The sequence below is a fragment of the Phlebotomus papatasi genome, chromosome 3, assembly GCF_024763615.1.
Source record: "Phlebotomus papatasi isolate M1 chromosome 3, Ppap_2.1, whole genome shotgun sequence".
NCBI classification, from domain to species: Eukaryota; Metazoa; Arthropoda; class Insecta; order Diptera; family Psychodidae; genus Phlebotomus; species Phlebotomus papatasi.
The window spans coordinates 15,608,037-15,631,795 of NC_077224.1; the positions used below are offsets into that span (position 1 = coordinate 15,608,037).

General features: G+C 31.4%; 2 protein-coding genes across 3 annotated transcripts in view; one reads left to right on the forward strand and one right to left on the reverse strand.

Annotated features, from left to right (window-relative positions):
* Nucleotides 1-7,519, reverse strand: part of LOC129807854 (homeotic protein caudal) — a 44,915-nt gene extending 37,396 nt beyond the window's left edge. For both annotated transcript variants that reach the window (XM_055857423.1, XM_055857422.1), the window contains exon 1: nt 6,683-7,519. In XM_055857423.1, coding sequence (XP_055713398.1) covers nt 6,683-7,196 — 514 coding nt within the window. In that variant the 5' untranslated portion in view covers nt 7,197-7,519. The remainder of the gene's footprint in view (nt 1-6,682) is intronic.
* Nucleotides 1-23,759, forward strand: part of LOC129807859 (uncharacterized) — a 72,534-nt gene extending 48,775 nt beyond the window's left edge. Inside the window, exons 3-4 of the mRNA XM_055857429.1 lie at nt 7,515-7,802; nt 23,588-23,759. Of these exons, the coding sequence (XP_055713404.1) occupies nt 7,515-7,802; nt 23,588-23,748 (449 nt within the window). The 3' untranslated portion in view covers nt 23,749-23,759. The remainder of the gene's footprint in view (nt 1-7,514; nt 7,803-23,587) is intronic.

Here is a 23,759-nt window from a genome sequence, read left to right on the forward strand (position 1 = left end):
AAATAAAAAAAAGTGTTTTTTTCAGCCGAAATATTTTTAATCATACGATTCACAGTATTGATTTGTTGTAGGGTAAAGTGGTACAAGTTGGACAGGTTTTTTTCTCTTGATAAATTTAGTACTTCATTTTTATTTGTATATTTTTAATGTTTTAGTTTTATAATTTGGTTTCTTGTGCTTAAAAAATTGGTTCTGTATTTATCAAGAAAAAATCCCTGTCCATCTTGTACCGGCGAATTGTCCAACTTGTAACACTATGTCCAATTTGTATTACTTTACCCTAACGTAACTAGAAATAGAAAGGGATAGAAAATTCCCATAATTGAGGAAGGGAGATTTATTTTTCGAGACTTCACGTTGAGATATTTGCATGCCATACGAATTGATATTTTTAAAACTAAAGCGTCTCTGCTGTTAGTCTGCTTAAAGTTTTTAAAGTTTCTCGTAATGTTATAATGTAATGTAATGTAATGTAATGTAATAGAATAGGGTAAATGTCCTAATTCAAAACCATTTCCAGACGCATTAACTTTGACAGAAGATTCAACACATTAAGTTCATATTTTTTCTGAAGAGAATTACATTAATGTGCTCCTTGACTCTTCTAGAATGTTACAGTTTAGTGAAAATTCTTTAGATATAAATTTGAAAACTGCTTAAATAAAATAAAATAAATAAATAAATAAATAAAAAATAATATAAAAAGTGTAAAATGCTTCTATTGGAAACATATTAATCCAAATGGAGACAAAGGAAAGTTTCTAATTGGAGACAAACAGTGTAAGTGATGTCCAACGCACAATAACTTTTGTTTTGTAAACATGTTTTCGAAACTGCCTATGAGAGTAAGCGAGACGACTAGATCGAGATCTCACTCTCTCTCACAGGAAGCTCCGAAAATATGTTTACAAACAAAAGTTATTGTGCGCTGGGCATGAAACCGCGACAAAAGGCTTCCAAAACCTTGTTGAGTTGCTCCTGAGTGCAGGATTTGTTCTCATTCCTGGTCTTTTCTCCTTTCCCATCTAAAACAATAAGAAAATCTCTCAAAAAAAAAAAAATCATATTTCCGGGGTTTCCTATTGAAGCATTTGCAGACACTTCAGAAAAACCCTTTTTGTTCACAAAATAGGTAATTATTTCATTTGAAAACTTCACGTACCGTTAACAATAAAAATTAGCACTTAATTTAATTAAAGTTATTCAGAAATATGACATAAAGGTTAAACAAAACGAATAAACAACAGTCACCTCATTGTGTTTTTCATTGTAAAACATGGTCGATCGATGAAAAATTCAATGGTGAAAAAGTACATCTTTAATTTTTCTTAGAAATTAACAAATAAAACTTTGTGAATATGAATGGACTTTCGCTTAATTTGGAGCAAAATTAACTAAATAATGAAACTGTGGTATAGAAAATCTATAAATATAATAATTTAGTACTGTATTTATCGTGAAAACAATGACGTTTCCATTTGGACTAGCGAAAAATTTCCATTTAGAGCAAGTTTTGAATTAGCTTAATTTACCCTATGGGAAAAATGTAAAGTGTTCGAAGCCAGACTGTATGCGAAGCCTGAAAGTTTCCCCCTACTTAGAATACTCAGAATATTTGATAAAATCATCATAGAACGATAGAACATTAATTTTTCAAAGAAATTCTATGATAATGTACAGTAGAGTCTCCTAAATTCGAACGCTCGGGGGGTATTTTTGACATTTCTCACCTCTCAAATTCGAACGATTTTTTCAAAACTAACGAAATTTATGTGACATTAAATTGTACTTTGAATCAAATTCTTGTACTTTCTCACAAGTTTTAGTGGTCTTTATTTTATAGTATCATAATATGTGTAAATATTTAGGAAGAAGCACATAAAAATGATTTTAATTCATCCAGAATACGATTTTTTTTAACATAACCCTACAATTGACATCTTGAATCCAAACATCGTCGTTCAAATTTGAGAGATTCAGATTTGAGAGACTCTACTGTATTTCTAAATCAAAGCGATATTATGCGTATCTGAAGAACCCCATCTTCCCCTATATTTCTCAATCGTAATTTTCACTTGGTAGATAATTCTTTCATGGTTACTCAATACATCACCAAAATCCATTTCATCTCAAGCTTGATTAAAATTGCACAAAGATTGTCTTTGATGATCGTCTATTAGGTTTAATTAAGGCTTTTCACTCTGTGTGCGCTCGAAATGTTCAATTTCTCACATTTTTCTGATGCTGGGAATATATCTCTAAGAAATAAAAACCCAAATTGAGAGAGAAGATGAAGCAGTAAAAATTCCTTTTTTTTGGTAAAAATATATGTCAAGATCAAAGTGAAGACATCCTTTTATGAGAAGTCCTTTTTTTTGGAGGGAAAAAGATAGTGAAAATCTAAATTTTATTTGCTAGTATAAATTTTCAGGTAAATTGTTAAAAGAGATTGTGTAGGCGAGACGACCGTAAAAAGACAAGAGGAGACACAATATGAAAAAGTATTTCCTATTTATTATGTTCTTCCCAAGTCTGTTGGCAATGATTGAGATATAAAGCTCTTCGTTTTTAGGATCATCCCAAATGTCTCAATATGTGTCTCAATAAAAATTATTATTGCTCTTTTTTTATTCTTCTTCGGTGATTTATGCATTTTCTGTAAAACCTTTTTTTACTGGGCAGGGGTGAAAATTAATTTTCTGATCTTTCAATTTACTTGAAGAGTTGAGAGATAGGTCCGATAGATCGAAAACAATTTTAAGATTAAAGGGCTAAAGCAATTATCAATGATATTCCATTAATTAAGTGGCCAAGAGCAATTGTCCAGTAAATTTTTTTTTTGGTTTTGCAAAACATCATTAAAAACAATCACGACAAATGGCACATAATTAAATTTATTGTTATGATGATACTCCCATCCCAGAGTCTATAAATTAAAAGTCTTTCAATAACCCCAGAGAGTGGTAAATTTTTGTGAAATGAAATATTATTCTCCTACTGTTTTTCAATAGCGCGTGTGTCCATCTGAAAAATTTGCTCTCTTCTGACCAATTCAATGGCAACATTCCTCCAATGAAACAATTAATGGATTTCCTTTCATTGCCCCATATTAATCGGTGTTGGGCTTATCACCTCTTCTCGTTTATTTCGATTCGTGGTGATAGAGATCAAATTTTTTGGTCTTGGCTTTTTCTGGCTATGTATGCTATCGTGCATTAAGTTAATTCGCCAGAAAACCAGAGAGATTACAAGACAAGGGTAATAATTCTTCGTTCACCCACAAAAAGCACTCGTGACTATCAATAAAAATTGTCGTGGTCGACACACACGATAAAACATTATACCACTTTTAAAACTTCAAAATCCAATATCCCATTCACCCAGGGAAAATGCTCTCTTCTTTCTGTGTGCACCACTCGAGAGCTTCATCAGTATTTTTCCCGAATCTAAATTCAAATGGTGGTTGAGGAGGAGGGAAAGGAGCTGATTTGAGGAGGGAAGTCTTAGGTGCGTACTGATTTTGAGGATTGATGGGTGATTTTGTAGCAAAATTGATGAGTTTTTCAGTGACAAATCCACATGAGATTGGGAAAATACGATTTTTTTTTTGAGGAGGAATGTTTAAAAAATTGATTGCGTCACTGATTACAATTTCAAACTTGCGACTTAATATTAGAAAATCACTGGAAAAATTCAAAATAACAACTTTCTCGGTCTTGATTCTGAAAAATTTTTCCTCAAAATGAAGCATTTTGATGTAAATCATGTCAAAATGTTTCATTTTGACGTAAATCATGTCAAAATGCTTCATTTTGAGGAAAAATTTTTTAGAATCAAGACCGAGAAAGCTGTTATTTTCAATTTTTCCACTGATTTTCTAATATTAAGTCGCAAGTTTGAAATTGTATGAATGAAGCATTTTGAAGTAAGTCATGTCAAAATGTTTCATTTTGATGTAAATCATATCAAAATGCTTCATATTTGAGGAAAATTTTCAGAATCAAGACCGAGAAAGCTGTTATTTTCAATTTTTCCACTGATTTTCTAATATTAAGTCGCAATTTTGAAATTGTATGAATGAAGCATTTTGAAGTAAATCATGTCAAAATGTTTCATTTTGATGTAAATCATGTCAAACTGCTTCATTTTGACGAAAATTTCTCATAATGCATAGATGCCCTAAGACAAGAATTTTAATTGAATTTCAAAATTGCAGATAATGAACATTTCCAATCGTTACATCAATTCGAAAGAGGTAAATTTGATCTTTTACAGACCTATTTTTAATATAATTGATCACATAAAGCGCAAAAAAGCGCGTAATCGATTGTCAATTCTGAAAAGTTTAAACGATAGCTGCTGCTGCACTTTTTGTATCTGAATTAGATATTTTTCAAAGGCCACATTCTATTAAGAATATTACAATAAATGGTCCAAAAATGCGTAAAAAGTCGATATTTGCTTAATCTATCAGATATAGATTTATTGATAGTATCGAAAAGTTATCATTCCCCCAGGCTTTCCCAAATTAACAACTTTTTAGGGGAGCCATTGGAAAATTCTTGTGCAGTCCGTGTGTTAAAAAAAATAGGCGATGACTCATATTGAGAAACACTTGTCAATTGTCTATGAAACGCTTCGCGAAACCAGAGAAACCTGAAAATTGCATTGCGAAATCCGGAAAAATCAGAGAGAAACACGAAAATGGCGTCAAGTACGCCGAAAAATAAAAGAATTGCATCGTCGAGAAGGCGAAACCCAAAAATTGTTTCACGAATAAATTATAAATAATAACATAACCTTTATGTTATTAAAATGTTCTTTCATAATGGAAAATTTTACACAAATCCATTGGCATATTTTTGAGAATTTCAGTTGGAAACTTAAAGAAATTAGAACAATTTGAGTTGCAAAAGAACTAGGGTAAGTGTGCCAAATTTCGGCATGGTTATACGCAAGCGCCAATGTCATAAGTTTGAAATGTAATATTTTTGATACAAAATGATTTTTTTGTTACTTTTTTATAAGGAGTGTTGCTTGGAGTCTTGTAGACAGTATATCGTTTTTATTTCCTAATACATTTTAAAATGAATAAAAATGTAGACATAGCATTTGTGGCCTAATCCGGCCATCTTCATTCTCATACTTCCTTGCCCTTCCGGAATTCTTCCAATACCTTTTTCAGATCATCTTTGCTCGTTGAAGTGTAATTTTTTTGCATTACAGTAGAGTTCCTCAAATTTGAACATTTGGGGGGTATAGATGACATTTCTCACTCCTCAAATTTGAACAATATTTTCAAAAACATAACGGAATTCATGTGAAATTCACTTTCCTTAAATTAAGATAAATAACTTTAGAGAATATATCAATGTAATTTATTGTGAAATAAATGGAATTTGTTGCGGAAGTTAATATAATACGATAATATTAAGGAAATACCAGAGAAAATGGCACTCCACGCAAAACTTTCTTCACATAACCTCAAATTTTACATTTTGAACTCAATCGTCGTTCAAATTTGAGGAACTCGACTGTAATATAATCTCTAGAGCAGAGGCGTGCAAGAACCGTTGAAACCGAATTAACGTCAAATGAAACAAGTACGTCAATGGTCAAAACGCTACCAAAACAAATTTTTTTGACGTTTATTCGGTTTCAACGGTTATTGCACATCTCTGCTCTAGAGTATGCAAAAACTAAAAATTTGAGGAACAAAAAATGTGGCCGGAATTGCAAGCTGGCCGGAATTGCAAGCTGGCCGGAATTTGGTACACATACCCTATTCTAACTTTTTTTTGCTATATTCGTAAGGCTAACCAAATCCTTGTACTAAATTCTGCACAGACTTCTGTAAAATTATTTCTTTTTTAGTTACTGATGTTGATCTTTTGAAAAATGTTAGAACGATATTTAGAACAGTTTTTATAATCAAGAACATTGTTTTTGCTCTTCATACTCTTCAAATTTTGTCATGCATGTCTAGATCTTCTACATATTTTAGATTTTCTGAAATTTTCATTTAATCATTAGCATTTCTTTTAAAAGATTTTTACTTATTCAAAATAAATTCTCATCTGGGTTATGAAATTTTGAGGTTATTTGCCCGTATAACTGCCCTCTTTTGTTTTACAACCTTAAATTTTGATTATTTTTAAGGACTTTTTTTATTACATTTTGAACAGAAAACTACGTTACTTGGATAGTTTTCGAAAAACGAAGCGTGCGCCCCTATCGCTAATTTTTTAAACATCTCATGACCTAACAATTTTATTATATTTTAAAATTACTTATTTGCGCTTTATTATCAAAGCGATCAAAGCGAAGATAAATGAAATTTTATTAATAAGTTAGAATGCATTTGAGCGACGGTTGATGATAAAAATGATAACAGCTTTAGAGTACATTAAATAATGAAAGTTTTGAAGAAAACGTTTTCCTTGTTCAACATTTTTTATTAAATTAATTAAGAAGCCAGGATTTTATTTTCATTTTGTGTATAATATCGAAAATCCTGCGTCCCAAAAACGAATATAGATCAAGAATAAATTGTCAGCGTGGTAAGGGGGAGGGGGATTTATATAAAGTAAAAGATCCGCCGGATAAATTAATTTCTATTCAAGGGACTTAAACATTGACTTAAACTCAGGGAGTAATTTTCTTAAATAGAAAAATGCATTACCTGGAGTGGTCTGATTCTGGTAGGATGTCTTCTTCATCCATTCATAAGGGCTCTTAGCGGGTGCCGGACGGGTCACAGTGTGTGGCGATCCGGCCCCATTGGGTGCTCCTGGGCTAGACATCTCACTGCCGGACACTGTGATGGGCGGAGAGGGAATACTAGTGAGTCCATCGGTACTGATGTGCTCTCCCGAAGATTGTCCCATGCCGCCGGATGCACCATGACTCAAGTGCAGTCCGGGTGTTCCGCTCCCAGAGGATGCACTCTGGTGCAGTAGGCTGTTCTGCGGAGTGGAGAAATTGTCGTGGCTAGGCCAGTCAGGACTACCCTGATGGAACATGGCATGATGTGTGTAGTACATCGATTGGGCCTGTGCGTCGGAATCGGGTCCGAAGAGCTGGGCATTTGGGGGCTGATGGTAGTTTGGGGCGTACCAGTGATTGGGCGCCGGATAGAGGTTGGTGCATGGATTCTTGGGGTACATTGTCAGTGAATTTGTATAGTACGACACCATTTCCGATTCTCCAAATATTTCTCAGTTTTCGCGTATTCCCCAGATCATGCACTCGGAATCACTTTTATTTTATTTTTTGTAATATTTATAACAAACTTTGACTAATTTAACCACGGAAAGATTGTCACACAAAATAGTTTCTGGGGATGAATGCCCAGTGAGGTTTTCACGGCGTTCTTCCTACACAAATCCATTCATCTCAAACTTTGTTGTCACACTAATTAGCGCAAACACTGAATTAATATTTAACCACTCTAGAGCATTTATCACTTATTGAATAGCTCGTGTTTCCTGTTCTCTCTTTCTATTTTTTTCCAGATTCTTCAGAAACTCACGATGGCAGTGTTTGTAGCGAGAAACTCTTGGTCACATTGGCTGAAGCAATGGTGGGACAACCAACCATGTCAGTGTTCACAACTCAACTGGCGTTAGGTGCGCTGGGAGATTGCGTGGTACGGGCTAGGCAGTGGGAAAGATGGAAAAGAAAAGGTGGAGCTATTGTTGGGAACAACGGACCAATCCCATGGCGCGAAAGGCATCAATGTGGCCGACATTTGCTGTGGAGTTGGAAACCAATGGTTGATTTTCCCGTAGTTGATAACAATCGTGAGTATTCTCCCCATGTTATCATCCCAGACGGTACCCTATTGAATATCTTTCCCCGCAACCTCATCAATATTCAATTTTGCCCGCTAAAATTTAACCCTTTCGATCTACAATACCAAATATTAGCGCTATTTTATTGCTTGAATTCAGAAAGAGCGGAATATAATTTCACTTATTCTTTATGCCTCAGGCACACCTTTTAGATCGATAAAATTTCATGAAATCGAAATTTGCATCCCTTTCTTTCTCAGAAGATTTGCATAAGTATATTCCATTCTTTCGGACTCATAATTCAACTGAACTAAATTTAATTTAGTGCTACGTTCAAAAGAAGAAGAAGAGTGCAAAAGACTAGGATAGACATATACTAAACTTTTAAGAAAGAAAGGGATGTGAATTTTGATCTTATGAAATTTGAAATTTTCCTGATCTAAAAGGTGTGCCGGAGCCATTAAGACCTACATTTTTCTACTGCAACATCTCCTACGAGAACGAACGGTGAGAAATATCGACTTTGAGTTTTTTTTCTATGGAATTTCCAATTGGTCCGAATCAGTTGAAATCGGTAATAAACAATTATAAATGGTAATAATCAGCTTTATTGATGTGAGAATATTTGTGAGAAAATCTCAAAATTCCAAAATAAACATGATTCCGAATTAGCCCATCTTAGCCTAAAAGTCTCTACGTCTACACATGCTCTACGGAGCAATTTTCGTCAAAAATTGCATTTTTGACAGAATTATAACATTCCCACCGATAGCATTGCAGACAATTTCCTCAAAAAAGCAATCTTTGACGAAAATTGCTCCCAATGTGTAAAAGCCTTAAGTTACGACAATTGTTGATTCAACCGAAAATTTTTAAACATGAAATCAGGGGCCTCTCAACATTTCATTTTTCCATGCGTTTTTGCATAGAGGCACTGAAGACTATTGGCAAGTTTTTTCCTAAAGAGAATTGACTTATCAGTCTGATATATTTCGAAATCCTGCATTAAAAGCTGTCTAAAAATACATATTTAATTATGCTCGCCGAAATAATACAAGAACTACGAGCAAATTTGTTTAAGGCGCGGTGCAATATCTGCAAAATTTTTAGAAGAAAGAGTGAAAAATAGCTTCACTTTTTATTACGCTTGATGGGCCTCTGCATGTAATATTACCTATTTTTCTTGCTTGATATCAAATGCGCTGAAGCTTTAATCCTTCGAAAATCTTTAATATACCAGAAGAAATTCTGGTGACCTTAACGAAGTTCGAATCCAGAACACTTTCAAAGAAGAGTGAGCGTATAGTTCGACTTAGCCTAGTACCTGCTCACTTATTACTTGTGGATAATATACAGGCTTATTTTAATACTTTTCAATGATTTTCTCTATGATAATAAGAGAAAAAATAAGAAAAGTTATGATTTTTATCAAAATATTTCTAAAATTTAATACTTTGTTATTATTAATTTTAAAATTCACACATTCACGTTAAAATTGTTCTATCATTTTTTAAGAAATTTATTTCACTAAAAAATAACTTCCAGCATGATTAAGAATGCTACAAAAAACGTAGAACGTAAAGATGTCTCTCACCAAAAATTGTGGCCATAATTGTGAAAGCTTCTGAGGAAAGTTCACACTTATGGCCACACCCAAAAATGTATAATATTATTTTTTAAAACGAGGCAATTATCTACCAGATTAAACCCCTAATAAAATTAAAATAAAATTATTATAAAAAAAACATTTTTAAAAAGCATCAATCTCTTTTTCAAGAGAAACCAAAATTTAAGAAAGAACTTTAAACATTTTTAAACGAAACACGAAAACATTAATTTAAAAAAGCCATGAAAATTTTTTGATAATTAGCTAAATTGTTAAAAATAAAAATTCAATTCAATTTTTAATGATTTCATAGGGATAACCAGGGGTCCATCAAACCTAATAAAAAGTGAAGATGTTTTTCACTTTTCCTTGTAAAAATTTTGCAGATATTGCACCGCGACTTAAACAAATTTCCTCGTAGTTCTTGTATTATTTCGGCGAGCATTATGAAATATGTATTTTTCGATAGCTTTTAATGCACAATTTCGAAATATATCAGACTGATAAGTCAATTCTCTTTAGGAAAAAACTTTCTAATAGTCTTCAGTGCCTCTATGCAAAAACGTCGGAAAAATTAAATGTCGGCCCCTGCACTGAGAAAAAAACGAGGGTGCGATTAACATTTTTTACTCTCAAATTTAACACTTTTTAGGTGTAAAAATATATCAACATTTTTTAATGTTAATTTTACACATTTTTAAGTGTAAAATTAACATGAAAAACGTAACTTTAACCCCTAATACATATAAAAAGCATAATATTTACACCGATTTCGGATCAATAATGCAGGGTAAAATTAACATTTCCGGAATGTTATTTTAACTTTTTCGGATTTCTCTCACTCAGTGTAATACTCAAAGGTGTAAAATTAGAATTTTCTGTACTTTTCAGAAAAATGTACTATTTCTGACATCCGTAACGTTACCAATTTAATTAAAATATATTTCCTGTACTCAGCGTTATCAAACCAAAAATGCTTCGTATTTTGATTTGGAGAAATGAAATTTACCTCGTAATAATTCTGGTCAGAAGTGGCGTACCAAGAGATTTTGGTGCCCATGACGAGTATCTTGGCCAGCGCCCTTGATCCTCCCCAACGCCAAATATCTACTGAAATTTTTACAACTTATCCTTTACCCATGTATTGAATGTTCGTCTATCGATAGGATATGTTCACAGAATATATTTTTGAATTATGACGAAAAGGGGCAGCCCAATTTTCGCAATCTTGTTTTTTTTTAATAGATATTTTGGAAAATGTGTCGAAAAATGTGTTTTTTTTAAAGATTTTCTCGAAGCTGTCTTACCGATTTCGTTTACGAATTTAAATTATTTGTCAGCAAACAGAATTTCTGGTTGCTGACAAAGAATTTAAATTGCTGAATTTGCGCTGAATTTGAATCAATTCCGTGGGAATTATTGAGAAGATCTTTGATTACTTTTTAAAATCTCCCACTATGGATATCTTATTTCTCTCTAATTCAATTAATTTTTCTCGTTTCTAAATTAAAATTGCCACTTTAATGTTTTGTTTTTCGTATAAATTCAGCGTTGGGGTTGCCATCTGAAATACGCATATTTTGATGATTGTTGTTAAATTGAAATAGTTCCGATTTACTTTTCTACAGCAATTTAATTCTCAATTTTGGTGTTTCTAAACCTTTTTAATTTAGTGAAATTCGATCAGTTGAAATTTTACTTCTTACCCTTTTAAATAGATATCTTATATTGATTATTTCTATCAAATAAAATTTGAAATTTGAATTTTAATTTCATTTTGAAAGAGATAATTGTATCTGATTTCAGTTTGAAAGGTAACGAAGATAAAATTTCAATCGATTGTATTTAACTAAATTGAAAAGGTGTAGTGAGAGCACCATCAATTCAAATTTTGATTTGGACTGAGAGCCAAATGACTACACTGAGAAAAATAAAGAGGTTGCGAATAACATTTTTTCCTCAGAAATTTAACACTTTTTAGGTGTAAAAGTATATCAACATTTTTTAATATTAATTTTACACCTTATTAAGGGTAAAATTAACATGAAAAAGGGTACCTTTAACCCCTAATACACTTAAAAATGGTAATATTTACACCGATTTTGGATCAAAACTGCAGGGTAAAATAAACATTTCCGGAATGTTATTTTAACTTTTTCGGATTTCTCTCATTGATTGAATCGTGAAGTTAGCGGTGTTCAGTTTTATTCAAATTTACATTTTTATCACGACTGTTTTTTCCAAAATAATTTAAACTTTATTCAAATGAAGCATATCTTATCTATTTAATTTATTTGCATCTTATAGACCTCTCGGAATATAAGATGAAGTTAATTTTTGAGCTATTTTTAGAATTATGAAAAAAGAAGTTCTTGTGAATATTTTTTTTTAGATAGAAAGAAATTCAAATCTAAGATAATTTTTCCAAGGGTGTTTTTCAGTCTTAGCAACTAATTCATCTAATAAAAAAATTAATCATTAACTCCTTATGAGACCTTTGTAATCCAAATTGAGATTCTACTTTTTTGTGATTTTTCCGGATCCATACAAAATTTTTGAATGATAATGGCTTCAGCACACCTTTTAGTTCAGGAAAATTTCATGAAGTCGAAATTCGAATCCTTTTCGTTCATACACGCTTTACGTATGTCTATCTCATTCTCTCGCACTCTTCTTCTTCTTTTAAACATAATTACAAATTCAATTTAGCTCAGTTGAATTTTGAGAGCGAAAGAATAAGAGACATAGGGTAAAGTTGGACATAGTGTTACAAGTTGGACAATTCGCCGGTACAAGTTGGACATGGATTTTTTTCTTGATAAATACAGTACAAAATTTGGTTTTAAGCACAGGGAACCAAATTATAATGCCCAGTGCACAATAACTTTAGTTCGTAAACATGTTTTCAAAATTTTCTTTAGGAATGAGGGAGATGGCTAGATCTAGATCTCACTCACTCTCATTAAAATGTCAAAAACATGTTTACTAAACAAAAGTTATTGTGCGTTGGGCATAAAACTAAAGCATTAAAAATATACAAATAAAAATGAAGTACTAAATTTATTAAGAAAAAAAAGCCCTGTCCAAATTGTACCATTGCATTGTCCAACTTATACCACTTTACCCTATGTAAGACAATTGAGAAAGAAAGAAATGTCAATTTTGATTGTATGAATGATCTAAAAGGTGTGCCGGAAGCTCAGTGACTCAGACTCATCTTTTAGATCAGGAAAATTTTATGAAATCAAAATTCACATCCCTTTTCTTTCCAAACGTTTTGTGTCTATCTATCCCATTCTTTAGTACTCTTCATCTTCTTCTTTTAAACATCATAAGAAATTCAATTTAGTTCAATCGAATTTAAGGTTTGAAAAAATCGAATAGAACCGAACATTTTTCCGATCTAAAGGTGTGCCGGAGCCAATTATTATTAAGATCTTTTGGATCAGTATGATTTCTTTCTTAACGTAAGCTTTCTTTTAAAAAAAACTTGAATGAAATTAGTTTGCTGAACATGTTACGGTTCGAAAAGAGTTAACTTGAATTTTGATTATCTCAAAATTAAATTACCAAAAGCTATCTCATCATTCCCTAATTGATTTTTTATCAGAAATTTTGTTCTATTACTCCCACGCTTTATCGCAGTTAATTTTTGAGCGGTTTATCTATCGGATTAACAAGATCCAAATTCGTATACGACTTTTAAGTAATAAATTTGCGTTTTATGTGAATTTTCCAGCCAGATTCTCATTCTTTTAAATTAAACAGCTAAATTTGCTAATTGTTTGTGCTGAGTCAGTTTGTCCAGGAGCTTCTAAAATTAGGATTGGGAAAATCCCGGAGTGTCATAGGGGTACCCAAGGGAGTTCAACAGTTAAATTTTACAACCCCTCAGGTACAAGTTCAGTCCTTAAAATTCTTCTGATTTTGTGCCGAAAAGGACCATCCCAAGAATATTTAAATGCGAAAATTGTATTGTTTCCAAACAGATAATCCTATTTTGGGTCATTGTCCTTGGAAATTTTTGCATGTAGTTGCAACAAATTCAAATCCCAACTAATTTGATGGGCCATTTTTGCACAAAAATTCTTCAGGTAAAAAGGTCCAGAGAAAAAGAGAAAATTCTTGCCTAAGAAACTTTTGGGCAAAATATCAATATTTAAGGATTGGTGAAAGCAGCAAAACTTTAGATTTAATTTTAAGCATGTCAGAGAGTATTCGCATTTAATTGATCACATCAATTTGATGGTAAAGTTATTGGCTTTTGAGTGGGAAGAATATAAATGCAAAACCCGGTATGATACTTATAGAAAGGTGCCTCATGGTGTGTTTTTGTGCATGAAATTTCCTTCTAAATTTATGACTACAAGACTCGAGCCTTGAAGGCACCCATTGGAAATACAAACAAATAAAACCACTATGCAGAGATTTTTCCCAACAACAAACCTCAAATCATTACGAGGAGATTATTTATTTACTCACAGTTAGAGAGAGAGACAATTTTCAAGCATGAAAGGGGGTTTATTGGATGGTTAGAAAATGACTTTAGTTTAAATATATTTATTTGTGTTGAGAGTTTAGAAGGTATATTTGCCCAGGGATATAATTGCAATTATTTGCCATGTATTTTTCTTCTTTTTTTTTGTACTTTTTTCTAAACTTACAATCAACCTGTGCTGCACCTCAACAAATCGCCAAATAAAATTAAATGATTTGCTATATAATAAAATTAATCTGCTCGTAATTCACAATCATAAAAACTTTTATTACGTGCGTTTCATTTTGAACTAATTTCGGAATGAAATCAACTGGATTAAATGTAATTGTCTGAGAAATTTTGCTAAATTGATCATAACTTGAATGGGTAAAATATTTTTTTTCTCGAAAATTTTAGCAATAAAGTTCTGATTTGAAATAACATTGAGGGACAAGTGGATCATAAATCCATGAGAATATTTTCCCATAATTCTAAAATTATTTAAATAGGGGAAGCGTACTACCTTCGGACTACTCAAGCTTCGAACAATTCAATTTTTTCAATGTGTTTTAAATGAATTTGCCCCATTATAATTATTATATTTTAATAGCTCGTCCAATGCCCCAAATTTCCAAAAACAAACTAGGGCTGAAATCCATAAGAAACCTGGAAAAAAATTGAGTTAAGCGAAACTGATAACTCGTCTGATGATAGCACACTTTCCCCTATTTTTCTCTTTGTACGAATATTAATTGTAGGGAATGATAATTTTTTAAGGAAGCAGAAATACCTGACTAGTTCTGAACGTTAATACAAATCTCTAAAATCTGAGTCATTGATTGGCAAATAAGATTTTGTTATATCGTCGCTTCAATCAACAACTGTTGTACCTGCGTAATGGTAGGGGAAAGTACTCTCCCTTCAAACGTTTATATCCTCGAATAATGTGAATTTTATTTTTTCTAATGGTGTCTACACTGAGAGAAATCCGAAAAAGTTAAAATGACATTCCGGAAATGTTAATTTTGCTCTGCAGTATTGATCCGAAATAGGTGTAAATATTTCTAGGTATATTAGCTCTTTCCGGACCGCAGCATATGCTGCAAGCCAATTTCACCATTTTTTAATGAAAAATATCTAAGCTCAGGAATTAATTGAGGTCCTACAAAAAAATATCTTACATTTGGACATCCTTATAGTTTGTAATCCTCCTCAAGAATAAGTTTTTTAACAGTTCTGAATATTTAAAAAAAAAAAAAACATTGTTTTTCACAGAACATTCATATTCTGCTTTGGATACTCAGAGTCCCAAAAAAGACGAAAGAGTTAGAGGTTAAAGTTACCTTTTTCCATGTTAATTTTACCATTAAAAAGGTGTAACATTAACATTAAAAAATGTTGATATATTTTTACGCCTAAAAAGTGTTAAATTTATGAGGAAAACAAAAGTTAATCGCACCCCCGTTTTTTTTCTCAGTGTAAACACTAGAAGCCATTTTCTTCAAAAATTTCCTTTTTAAAAAAACTGACGTTTCTGCCTACAAGGAAAGGGGAAATTTTCTCTAAAAAGGCATTTTTAAAAAAAATTGCTCCTAGTGTGTAGAAGCCATAAGAGAGTTAAGGTGTCTCCACATTGGAGCTGATTTCATCAAAAATTACTTCATCAATTCTTGAAAGAAAAATTCGTATTTTTGAAGAAAATGCGTCCACATTGGATTTATTTTCAAGAATCCTGTCAAAAATGAATTTGACGAATTTTGTTTCAATGTGTTTTAAGGTGTATTTTCTGTATAAGGGTAATTTCTTTCAAAAAGTTTTGATGGAAATCACTGGAAATAACCTTGAATTGGATATGATTTTTAAAAGAAATTGCTTACATATTAGACAAATTTTCTCTAAAACCCATCTTTTTGTCAAAAATTCATACCAATAGGCAAATTTTTTGATGCACACTTCTTGAAGCTCATTTTTGACAGAAATTTCTCATAATGTGTAGATACCTTTACAGATAGTTATCACATATTTATCAATAAAATTTATAATAAGCTAACTAATATTTAATAGAAATGTGTAAGTCTCTTAGGAAAAATAAAAGAAAATTCACATTATTCGAAGGCATGAATTTTCGAAGGGAGAGTATTTTCTTCCCTACTTTTTGCAAAATGTATTTAAATTTTAGTTTTTTTATGCTTTTTCTTGCTCTAGTTAACATATTAATTCATATTTTCGCATTGGGGGTTTACTTTTTATTAAAAAAAAACAATATTGTAGTGAATATATGATTATATTCAGTTAGAACAGTTTTTGATGCAAGCAAGCGATGCAATGCCACATGTGCAGAAAATTATTAACCTTAATTTTGTTACAAAACGCTTCTTATTGATATTGCAGTTCAAGAAAAAATCATATTAATTTAAATTTAGTGATCAATTAATAAGATGTAATTAATCAAATAACAGTACGTTTCTAAAATGAGTAAAATAGTTTAAAACAAGTTTTTTTTTCTCAGATTGAAGGACACAATAAACAACAATAAATGTTATATGAAATTTTATTATGCTTGAAAATATCACGAAAAGAAATCTTTGAAAATATCTTCCTGTCCTTAAATGTATGATTTGCTGTTTTTTGTAAATGCCAACTGTGAAAAATATTAACAAATTTGGTTTAAGCAATTTAAACAATTTTCTTAGCAGCAGGGGCCCATCAATCCTAATAAAAAGTGAAGCTATTTTTCAATTTTCCTTGTAAAAATTTTGCAGCTATTTCACTGCGACTTAAACAAACTTCCTCGTAGTTTTTGTATAATTTTGGCGACCATTATGAAATATATATTTTTAGATAGCTTTTAATGAACGATTTCGAAATATATTAGACTGATAAGTAAATTCTTCTTAGGAAAACACTTGCCAATAGTCTTCAGTGCCTCTTTGCAAAAACGTATGGAAAAATGAAATGTCGAGAGGCCCCTGCTTAGCACCAAAAACTATAAAATAATTTTAAAAAAATTGAAAAAAAAACGATAAACTAACTTCTCCATACTTCTTATTATAACGCTTAAAGAAAAACAAAATAAATTGTTTCCTCTGATTTTTGTGATTTTAAAAGACTACATTTCAATGATAACTCATTCTGAGTGCATTAAAATCTCAAAATCACCAAAAAGTGAGTTGGCCCCTTGTAATTTCCAAGGAGCGATTTGTAGCATATAATTGTCTAGAAATTTTTTATATTAGCATGATTTTTTTCTGTTTTTGAAAACTCGTATGATCGATTTTTATAAAGCGTTTTTAACTCTTAGTTGAATGTACAATGTTTCTAAGAAAATACACACAGCTTATTAATTTTGGCAACAATACGTACTTTCATGCTTAATAAATTTCTGGATAATGCACTTAATATACCTTAATGATTTCATTTTATATAAAAAATTAATAAATATTAAAATTATAATTCGTATTACAATAATTCAATAAAATAAAAATCCTGCCGTAATATTTGCCGGATTTTGTGGAACTTCTTTATAAGTTTATAAGTTCTTCTTTATAAGTTTTCTTAGTTTAACAGAGTTTCGATATCTTTGATTATTAATAACAATAACAAAACCTGTCTGATGGTCTTTTAAGGATATACTTTTACATTTTTTTTACAAAAATTTTTATCTCTAGATCTTATTATCGAATTTTCATTATTTCATGCTTAAAAACATTTAATTTCATCCTTTACAATTTTCCTGAATATGTCAAAGTCCTACGATGATAAATGACTAAAGCGGTCTTCAGACTAGAGGTTTAGCCCAGTTCCCGAAGGTCTCCAAATCCAATATAGCGAGCAATTTTATTGCTTCTTGAAAGCCTAGTAGGTTAATTATCTTTAATAATCCAATTCTAAGTTAAATCTTTCCAAAAAATCGTGATTGATAAGTAATTAGAGCAGTTAAGCCATATAGTTAAGTCTTAGGTCTGAAGCCCGTATAACGATAACAGGTAAACCTGGGTTAGCCTATCACCTCCTTTTTTCTTGTACCACTTTAACCTATATGGGTCTAAGTTTTTCTAGCTTTTCCTGGTTTTATTTATTTTTTATATCTGTCTTCATTTATATTTTATTTTAATTTAAGTTGAGGATTACGTTACTGGCAATCGTGTCGGCATTTTACTAAGAATTTAGTTTAATTTAACTAAGCAGCGAATAATTTAGCACAAACATGTACTAAAATGATAAGATCGTAGGTATTTTTTTTTATTAAAGAAAATAAAGCCAAGAGACTTTGTCGTTTCGCTCGTGAACATTATTATAGTGTTCTTCATATTGATATTTGAGTTACAGATTACATTTTTGGCTGTAGTAGGGTCGGAGGAACGTCTGTTCGACAGGGAACCCCTATTGACACTTTTGTCAAAATGTTGAAAATTATTTAATGTATCTAGTAAAATATAAGTAATATATCGTTTTTTCTGTAATATTCCTTTCATTATAAACAAAAATGTTCAAATTTCATATCCCAAATAGTACAGAGTAGGGTGTCAATAGGTGCTGTGCTGACACGAGTTCTTAAAGTGTCAATAGACGTTCCTTTCACCCTATCTGCTTTTTGATATTTTTTTAGGATATGATTTTTTTTCACTTATATCATTTTATTTTCCAAAGTTACATTAGCATTGTGATCATATTCTTGAGCTTTGTTTGAGCATGTTTTGGCTATTTTTATTAAAAAAAAATTATCAACGATTTTATGATTTTAGTACATGTTTGTTCTAAATTCTTAATTCCGGCCTTGCAATAATTTTTTTAATTCCTAAATATTTTACTTAATGCATCTTGACTTCCTAATGCTGGAACTTTATTTTAAAGGTCTTCTTTAGGAGTTTAATAAATTCCTGATTTGCCCCCGTCTCCCCTATTGCAAATACCATAAATTGCTAGAAGATACCATGAAGCATATTTAAAAGCTGCCATCACTCTTCAGATCAAGCTTGATTCTCTAATCGTACCATTGTTTTGCCAAATAATTAAGAGAATCCAATTGAGTAAGATTTCCAAGAAAATCCTTATTCTCTTCCAAATTCAATTTGCAGATTAATTTAACAGTTTTCTGTTGGCCTCAAAAAATATTACGCAAAAAAAAAGCAATATCCAAATGTGCGGACGATAGAGTGAATTGGGAAGAATTGAGAGGTGACTCTCTTTTTTTGCTGCGTGCCACAAAATTCCCTGGTGCACAATAAATAAAAAGACCTCTCGATATTTTGAAATTAATCCCGCCAGCAGCTAATGGCATTAGATTAGTCCACAAGGAGAGATGGTAGATAATAGATATGAAGTTTTTCCGTTAATAAATTTGAGCCTCTTAGAGGAATGGGGGAGCACAAAAAAAATACCAGCCACAGGTTTGTCTGGTATATTATTGGAGAGTTTCTTTTGGTCAGAAAAGAGCCACTTCTCTCTGGGCTATAAATGAATAATAAAATTATGATTATATTACTCTCGGGTTTTCGATGGAAGCTTGAGAAAAATAATCTTAATCTTTTCCCGTCAATGGAAACCTTCTGGTAAGATGGAGGGAGCTTTTAGCTTTTTTTTCTTGGTTAAAAGCATCTTAGTAAGAAAAAAAATCAATTCGAAGATTGGTCCATTAGTCTTTGAAGCATTTTTTTTGTGGATAGTGCGCTTCTGCTCTTCGATTGTCCGTGAAGTTGATAGAAAATAAAAATAAAGAAAAGAAATAAAGGTAAATGTGTGGACAATTTCCCAGAGTTGGAGTCAATAAAGTTAAGCATCCGTATAATTGTAATGTGGCTTATGTAAAATAATAATAGTGCAGTAAAAGGAAATATTATAGAGTCAATACAGGAGCTTTCTCTCTTGTTTGCCTCAATTGCAAGAGTTTATATAAGGCAAAAAGCCCCCATAGCCCAGGAGAGAGAGACAGAGAAGTGTATAAGAAAATAATAGTAATAATAATAATAATAAAATATTATTGAAATTGCCCAATTATTATATTTCATCAATAAGACAACACAAAAAGGTACATTTGTTTTCTTGCTATGCCTTTATTTCTTTATACCAACCCAAATTTTCACCTTCTCCTTCACACATCCATTAACTTCTTCATATTTTTTTTCCATCGTTAGGGTTTAACCACCCAATTAACCAGCTAATCTTTTTAGGACTATCTTTTAACTTTTTGACAGTGCACTGGGTGTATAATGATGAAAATAATATTTGCCCAAATAAAATAATTTAGTTTTTTTTTTTAACCATTTTCTTCAACCATCTTTCCACAATAACCCGCCTCTTCTAAAAACCTATTCCCTCCTTCTCTTGCAAAATTCAAGGGAATAACAACAGAAAAAAATTTAAAGAAAAAGAATCACCTGGTAATTTACCTGATGCACGTTTTATTCTCATTTTCGCTGCACAAGATATGGGCAATCCCAATGTACAAGAAGGGTGGAGATACCTGGGCAAGAGAGAATGGTAAAAGAAAAGAGGGAAAAAAAACTCTAGTTTAGATCAATTTTATTGGTCTTAAAAACAGAAATGTACCCCTTAGCGGCCCTTTCCTCAATAAATTTTTATGATAGGATTGCATGCTCTTCACCCGGTATTATATACTAAAAAAAAATCGAATGGACATGTACATAAGGCAAAAGTCCAATAAAATCCAATTGCCGCACGCTTGAGTACATAAATACCCTCCTTCTCTTATACACTTTTCCCAAAACATTTTTCTACTATAAGTAAATAAAATAAAAAAAAGCACATTCATATTTCTAAATTTATTATTTTTACGTTTTTACACTCAACTGTCGACTAAAAGTTCATCAAATTATTCCCATTTTCGCGCTAGAAGAAAGAATAAAGTGCCATTTGTGAAATTAGGCAATTCTTTTATTGACCTCTTTTAGTATTTTTGATGTTAGAAAATTGATGGCTCTTTTGATTAATTTCCCACAGGGCTTAACTTTTTTTTTCCTTCTATATCAATTATATTGAGAGAGGAGTGTCTTTGAAATTGAGCTTACGACTAAGTTTAATTGTTTAAAGACGATATTAGATAATAACTGAGGCAATTTTGCCTTTGCTTTGCTATAAAATTAATCAGGAAAAATAGGGGATGGCTTTCACGATTCGCCCACACTGTGGCTTCGAACACTTCATGTTCATATTATTCCCATGTTCCTGTAATGAATCTGACCTAATTTTTTCAAGAAATGTGTGACTTAGCTATTAAATTGCCAAGAATCAGATTTATTACACGAATATGGAAAAATATGAAGTGTTCGGAGCCACAGTGTGTACGAAGTTTGAAAGCATTCCCCTAATTTGTTAAATAATTTGTTAATTGTTAAATAATTGGAAATTAAAATCTCAATTAAATTGGGACACCTTCAAAATTGAGTCTTTTCTCCTATTTTCAAATAGAACAGGACCTTACCATGATATAATTTAGCTCCCCAGATCAGGGTAAAAACATTGTTCAATGATATGCTCCACTTCCCCCTATAGAAAAATATTTTTGGAAACAGTCAAATTTTAACATTTCATAGGGGAAACTGGGGCAATTAGTAAAAATGAAATATGCCTTACTTGAAATACTTGAAGTACGCCTTAATGTATACAATTTGGTGACGCAGGAAGTTTAAAAACACTATGATTATATACAATGGCCACAAGATAAATAGCACAGTTTCGGACACTGTAATATATGCTTTGTTTTTCGAAAAATTATGCTTTTAAATGGTGAAAGTAATAATAATAAATGAACTTGTGTATAATTACATTTTGAATATGAAGAAAAAACCTGAAAATTCTATCAAGAAATTTAATACGATCAAAAAATTCTTGAAATGGCACATATTAAGAGGACAATATAAATAGCAACCCTATAAGAAGTGATAGTTTTCGGGTTCTACTGTAATAAACAACTTACGAATTCTATTTGAAAATTAAATTTGGATTATTTAGTACTTAGTTAAGTATCTTTTCGAAAAAATGAGCGCTTGACAACGGAAGGATCATTAAGGAATTGACACTATTCTAATCTGATTGTATTTCATGTAGTGTGGATATCTACTCAAAGATGTCTGAAATTAGTCACATTCGAGAGATTTGTCTTGTGGTCAATCTTTTCCTTTAAATTCAACAGGATTGAGGTCCTTAGACCATCCTGTCATTTCAGAAGGTCAATTTTATTCTGACTGCACCAGTTTTAAAAATCTTGGCAGCGCGTTTGGGATCATTAACTTGGTTAAAACTTAAAAACCAAAAGCAAACTCTTTTCTATGTTCAAGTACATGTCTTGTCCAAAGATATTCTTGTAAACAAATTGGTTTATATTGCCTAATATTCCATATATACAGAACATACTCCACTTCGCAAAAAGTAACCCCATATTATAAAATTATCACCGTTAAGTTTTACGTTAGTTATGTATCAAGGACAAAATGCTTGACTTTTGAGACATCCAATATTTTATGTCATATCGAATGATGTTAAACAAGGAATATATCAGTTCAAAGAATATTATTCCAGAATTACAGGTGTTTCTGCATATGCTCTTTAACAAAAATCAATCAACAGGTACGGTTTCGTTTGAATACTAACTCTGTACGTCTGGTAACGCTTCTAAACCGGGTATTTTTACATAATTGACTTTTATCAATGCTTACATGAATTATTTCTTCAAATTTTGTTCAATTTGTTCTTTTATTTTCGGTACGGCGACAAATAAATTCAGTTTTACTATAAGAACAATGGCAGAATCTTCTTTAGAAATCGTAATTCTTTCTCGAAATTTTCGAGTTTTTGTGTGATTCGTAAGTTTGATCATAAAAAATTATTGAATTGATGGTTATCTTCCTTGAACAATATAATTTACAAAAAAAATTTCTTAGTTATCCTAAACTCTTTTACGTGAAGCCCGGAAATCTGCACCAAAGGCTCTATTTTCATGATTTTTCAGTTCTCATAACTTTATTTTATAAAAATTTATGGCATTAATGCCTTATAAATGATCAACAATACAGAAATATAATAAATTTTAAAATAAAAGTAAATTTCAGGAAATATTTTCAGAGAAAATGAAAGTGTGCTATTTAAATTGGCCGCACGAATTATACCTAAACTCATAAAATGACAAAAAACATGGTTTTGTTTTAACGGATACAAATATTAAATAATTATTATTTTTATTTATAATGGGCATTATATTTTCTAAAAAATAATGTATGATCAGGTATAAAGATTGATATTGTATCATAAAACATTAAAATAGGAAAATCGCTGAAGGTGTACTATTTATCTTGTCGCCACTGTATATTTCAGAATAAAACTTTAATTTCTTTTATTAGGCTAAAATTTTTGAATATTCCATCAATTAATTGAACACCAAAAAGTACACTCAATCCCGGTATCCCGGAACGAATTTCACGCGGAGTAAAAGTAGTTTAAACAAAAAGTTTCAACTATTTAATAGAAATGCATTAACAAACAGTACTTTTTGGCCAGAGTTATTCAATAAATGGTTAGAATATTTAAAAAAAAAACCTTAATAAAAGAAATTAAAGTTTTATTCTGAAAAAGTAGCAAAATGTTTTCAAATTTCCTGCGTCGCAACATAGTATACATTTAGGCGTATTTCAAAAATGATTTCATAAATTGAATCCCAATCCCATTGCAATTCTCTTGGATTTTCTCGACCACAAGGTTCGAGAGAAGGCGCCAACATCAGTTCCAATCTTGGTGGAAACACTTCAGGATATGTGGGCAGAGTTTCTTCTGACATTTTGGAGAAATTGATCAACAGGATGTCCCGAATCTGTGAGGCGCTTATCAAAGCTAAAGGAAGATTCTTCGAGGAGAACTGAATTTGATGATT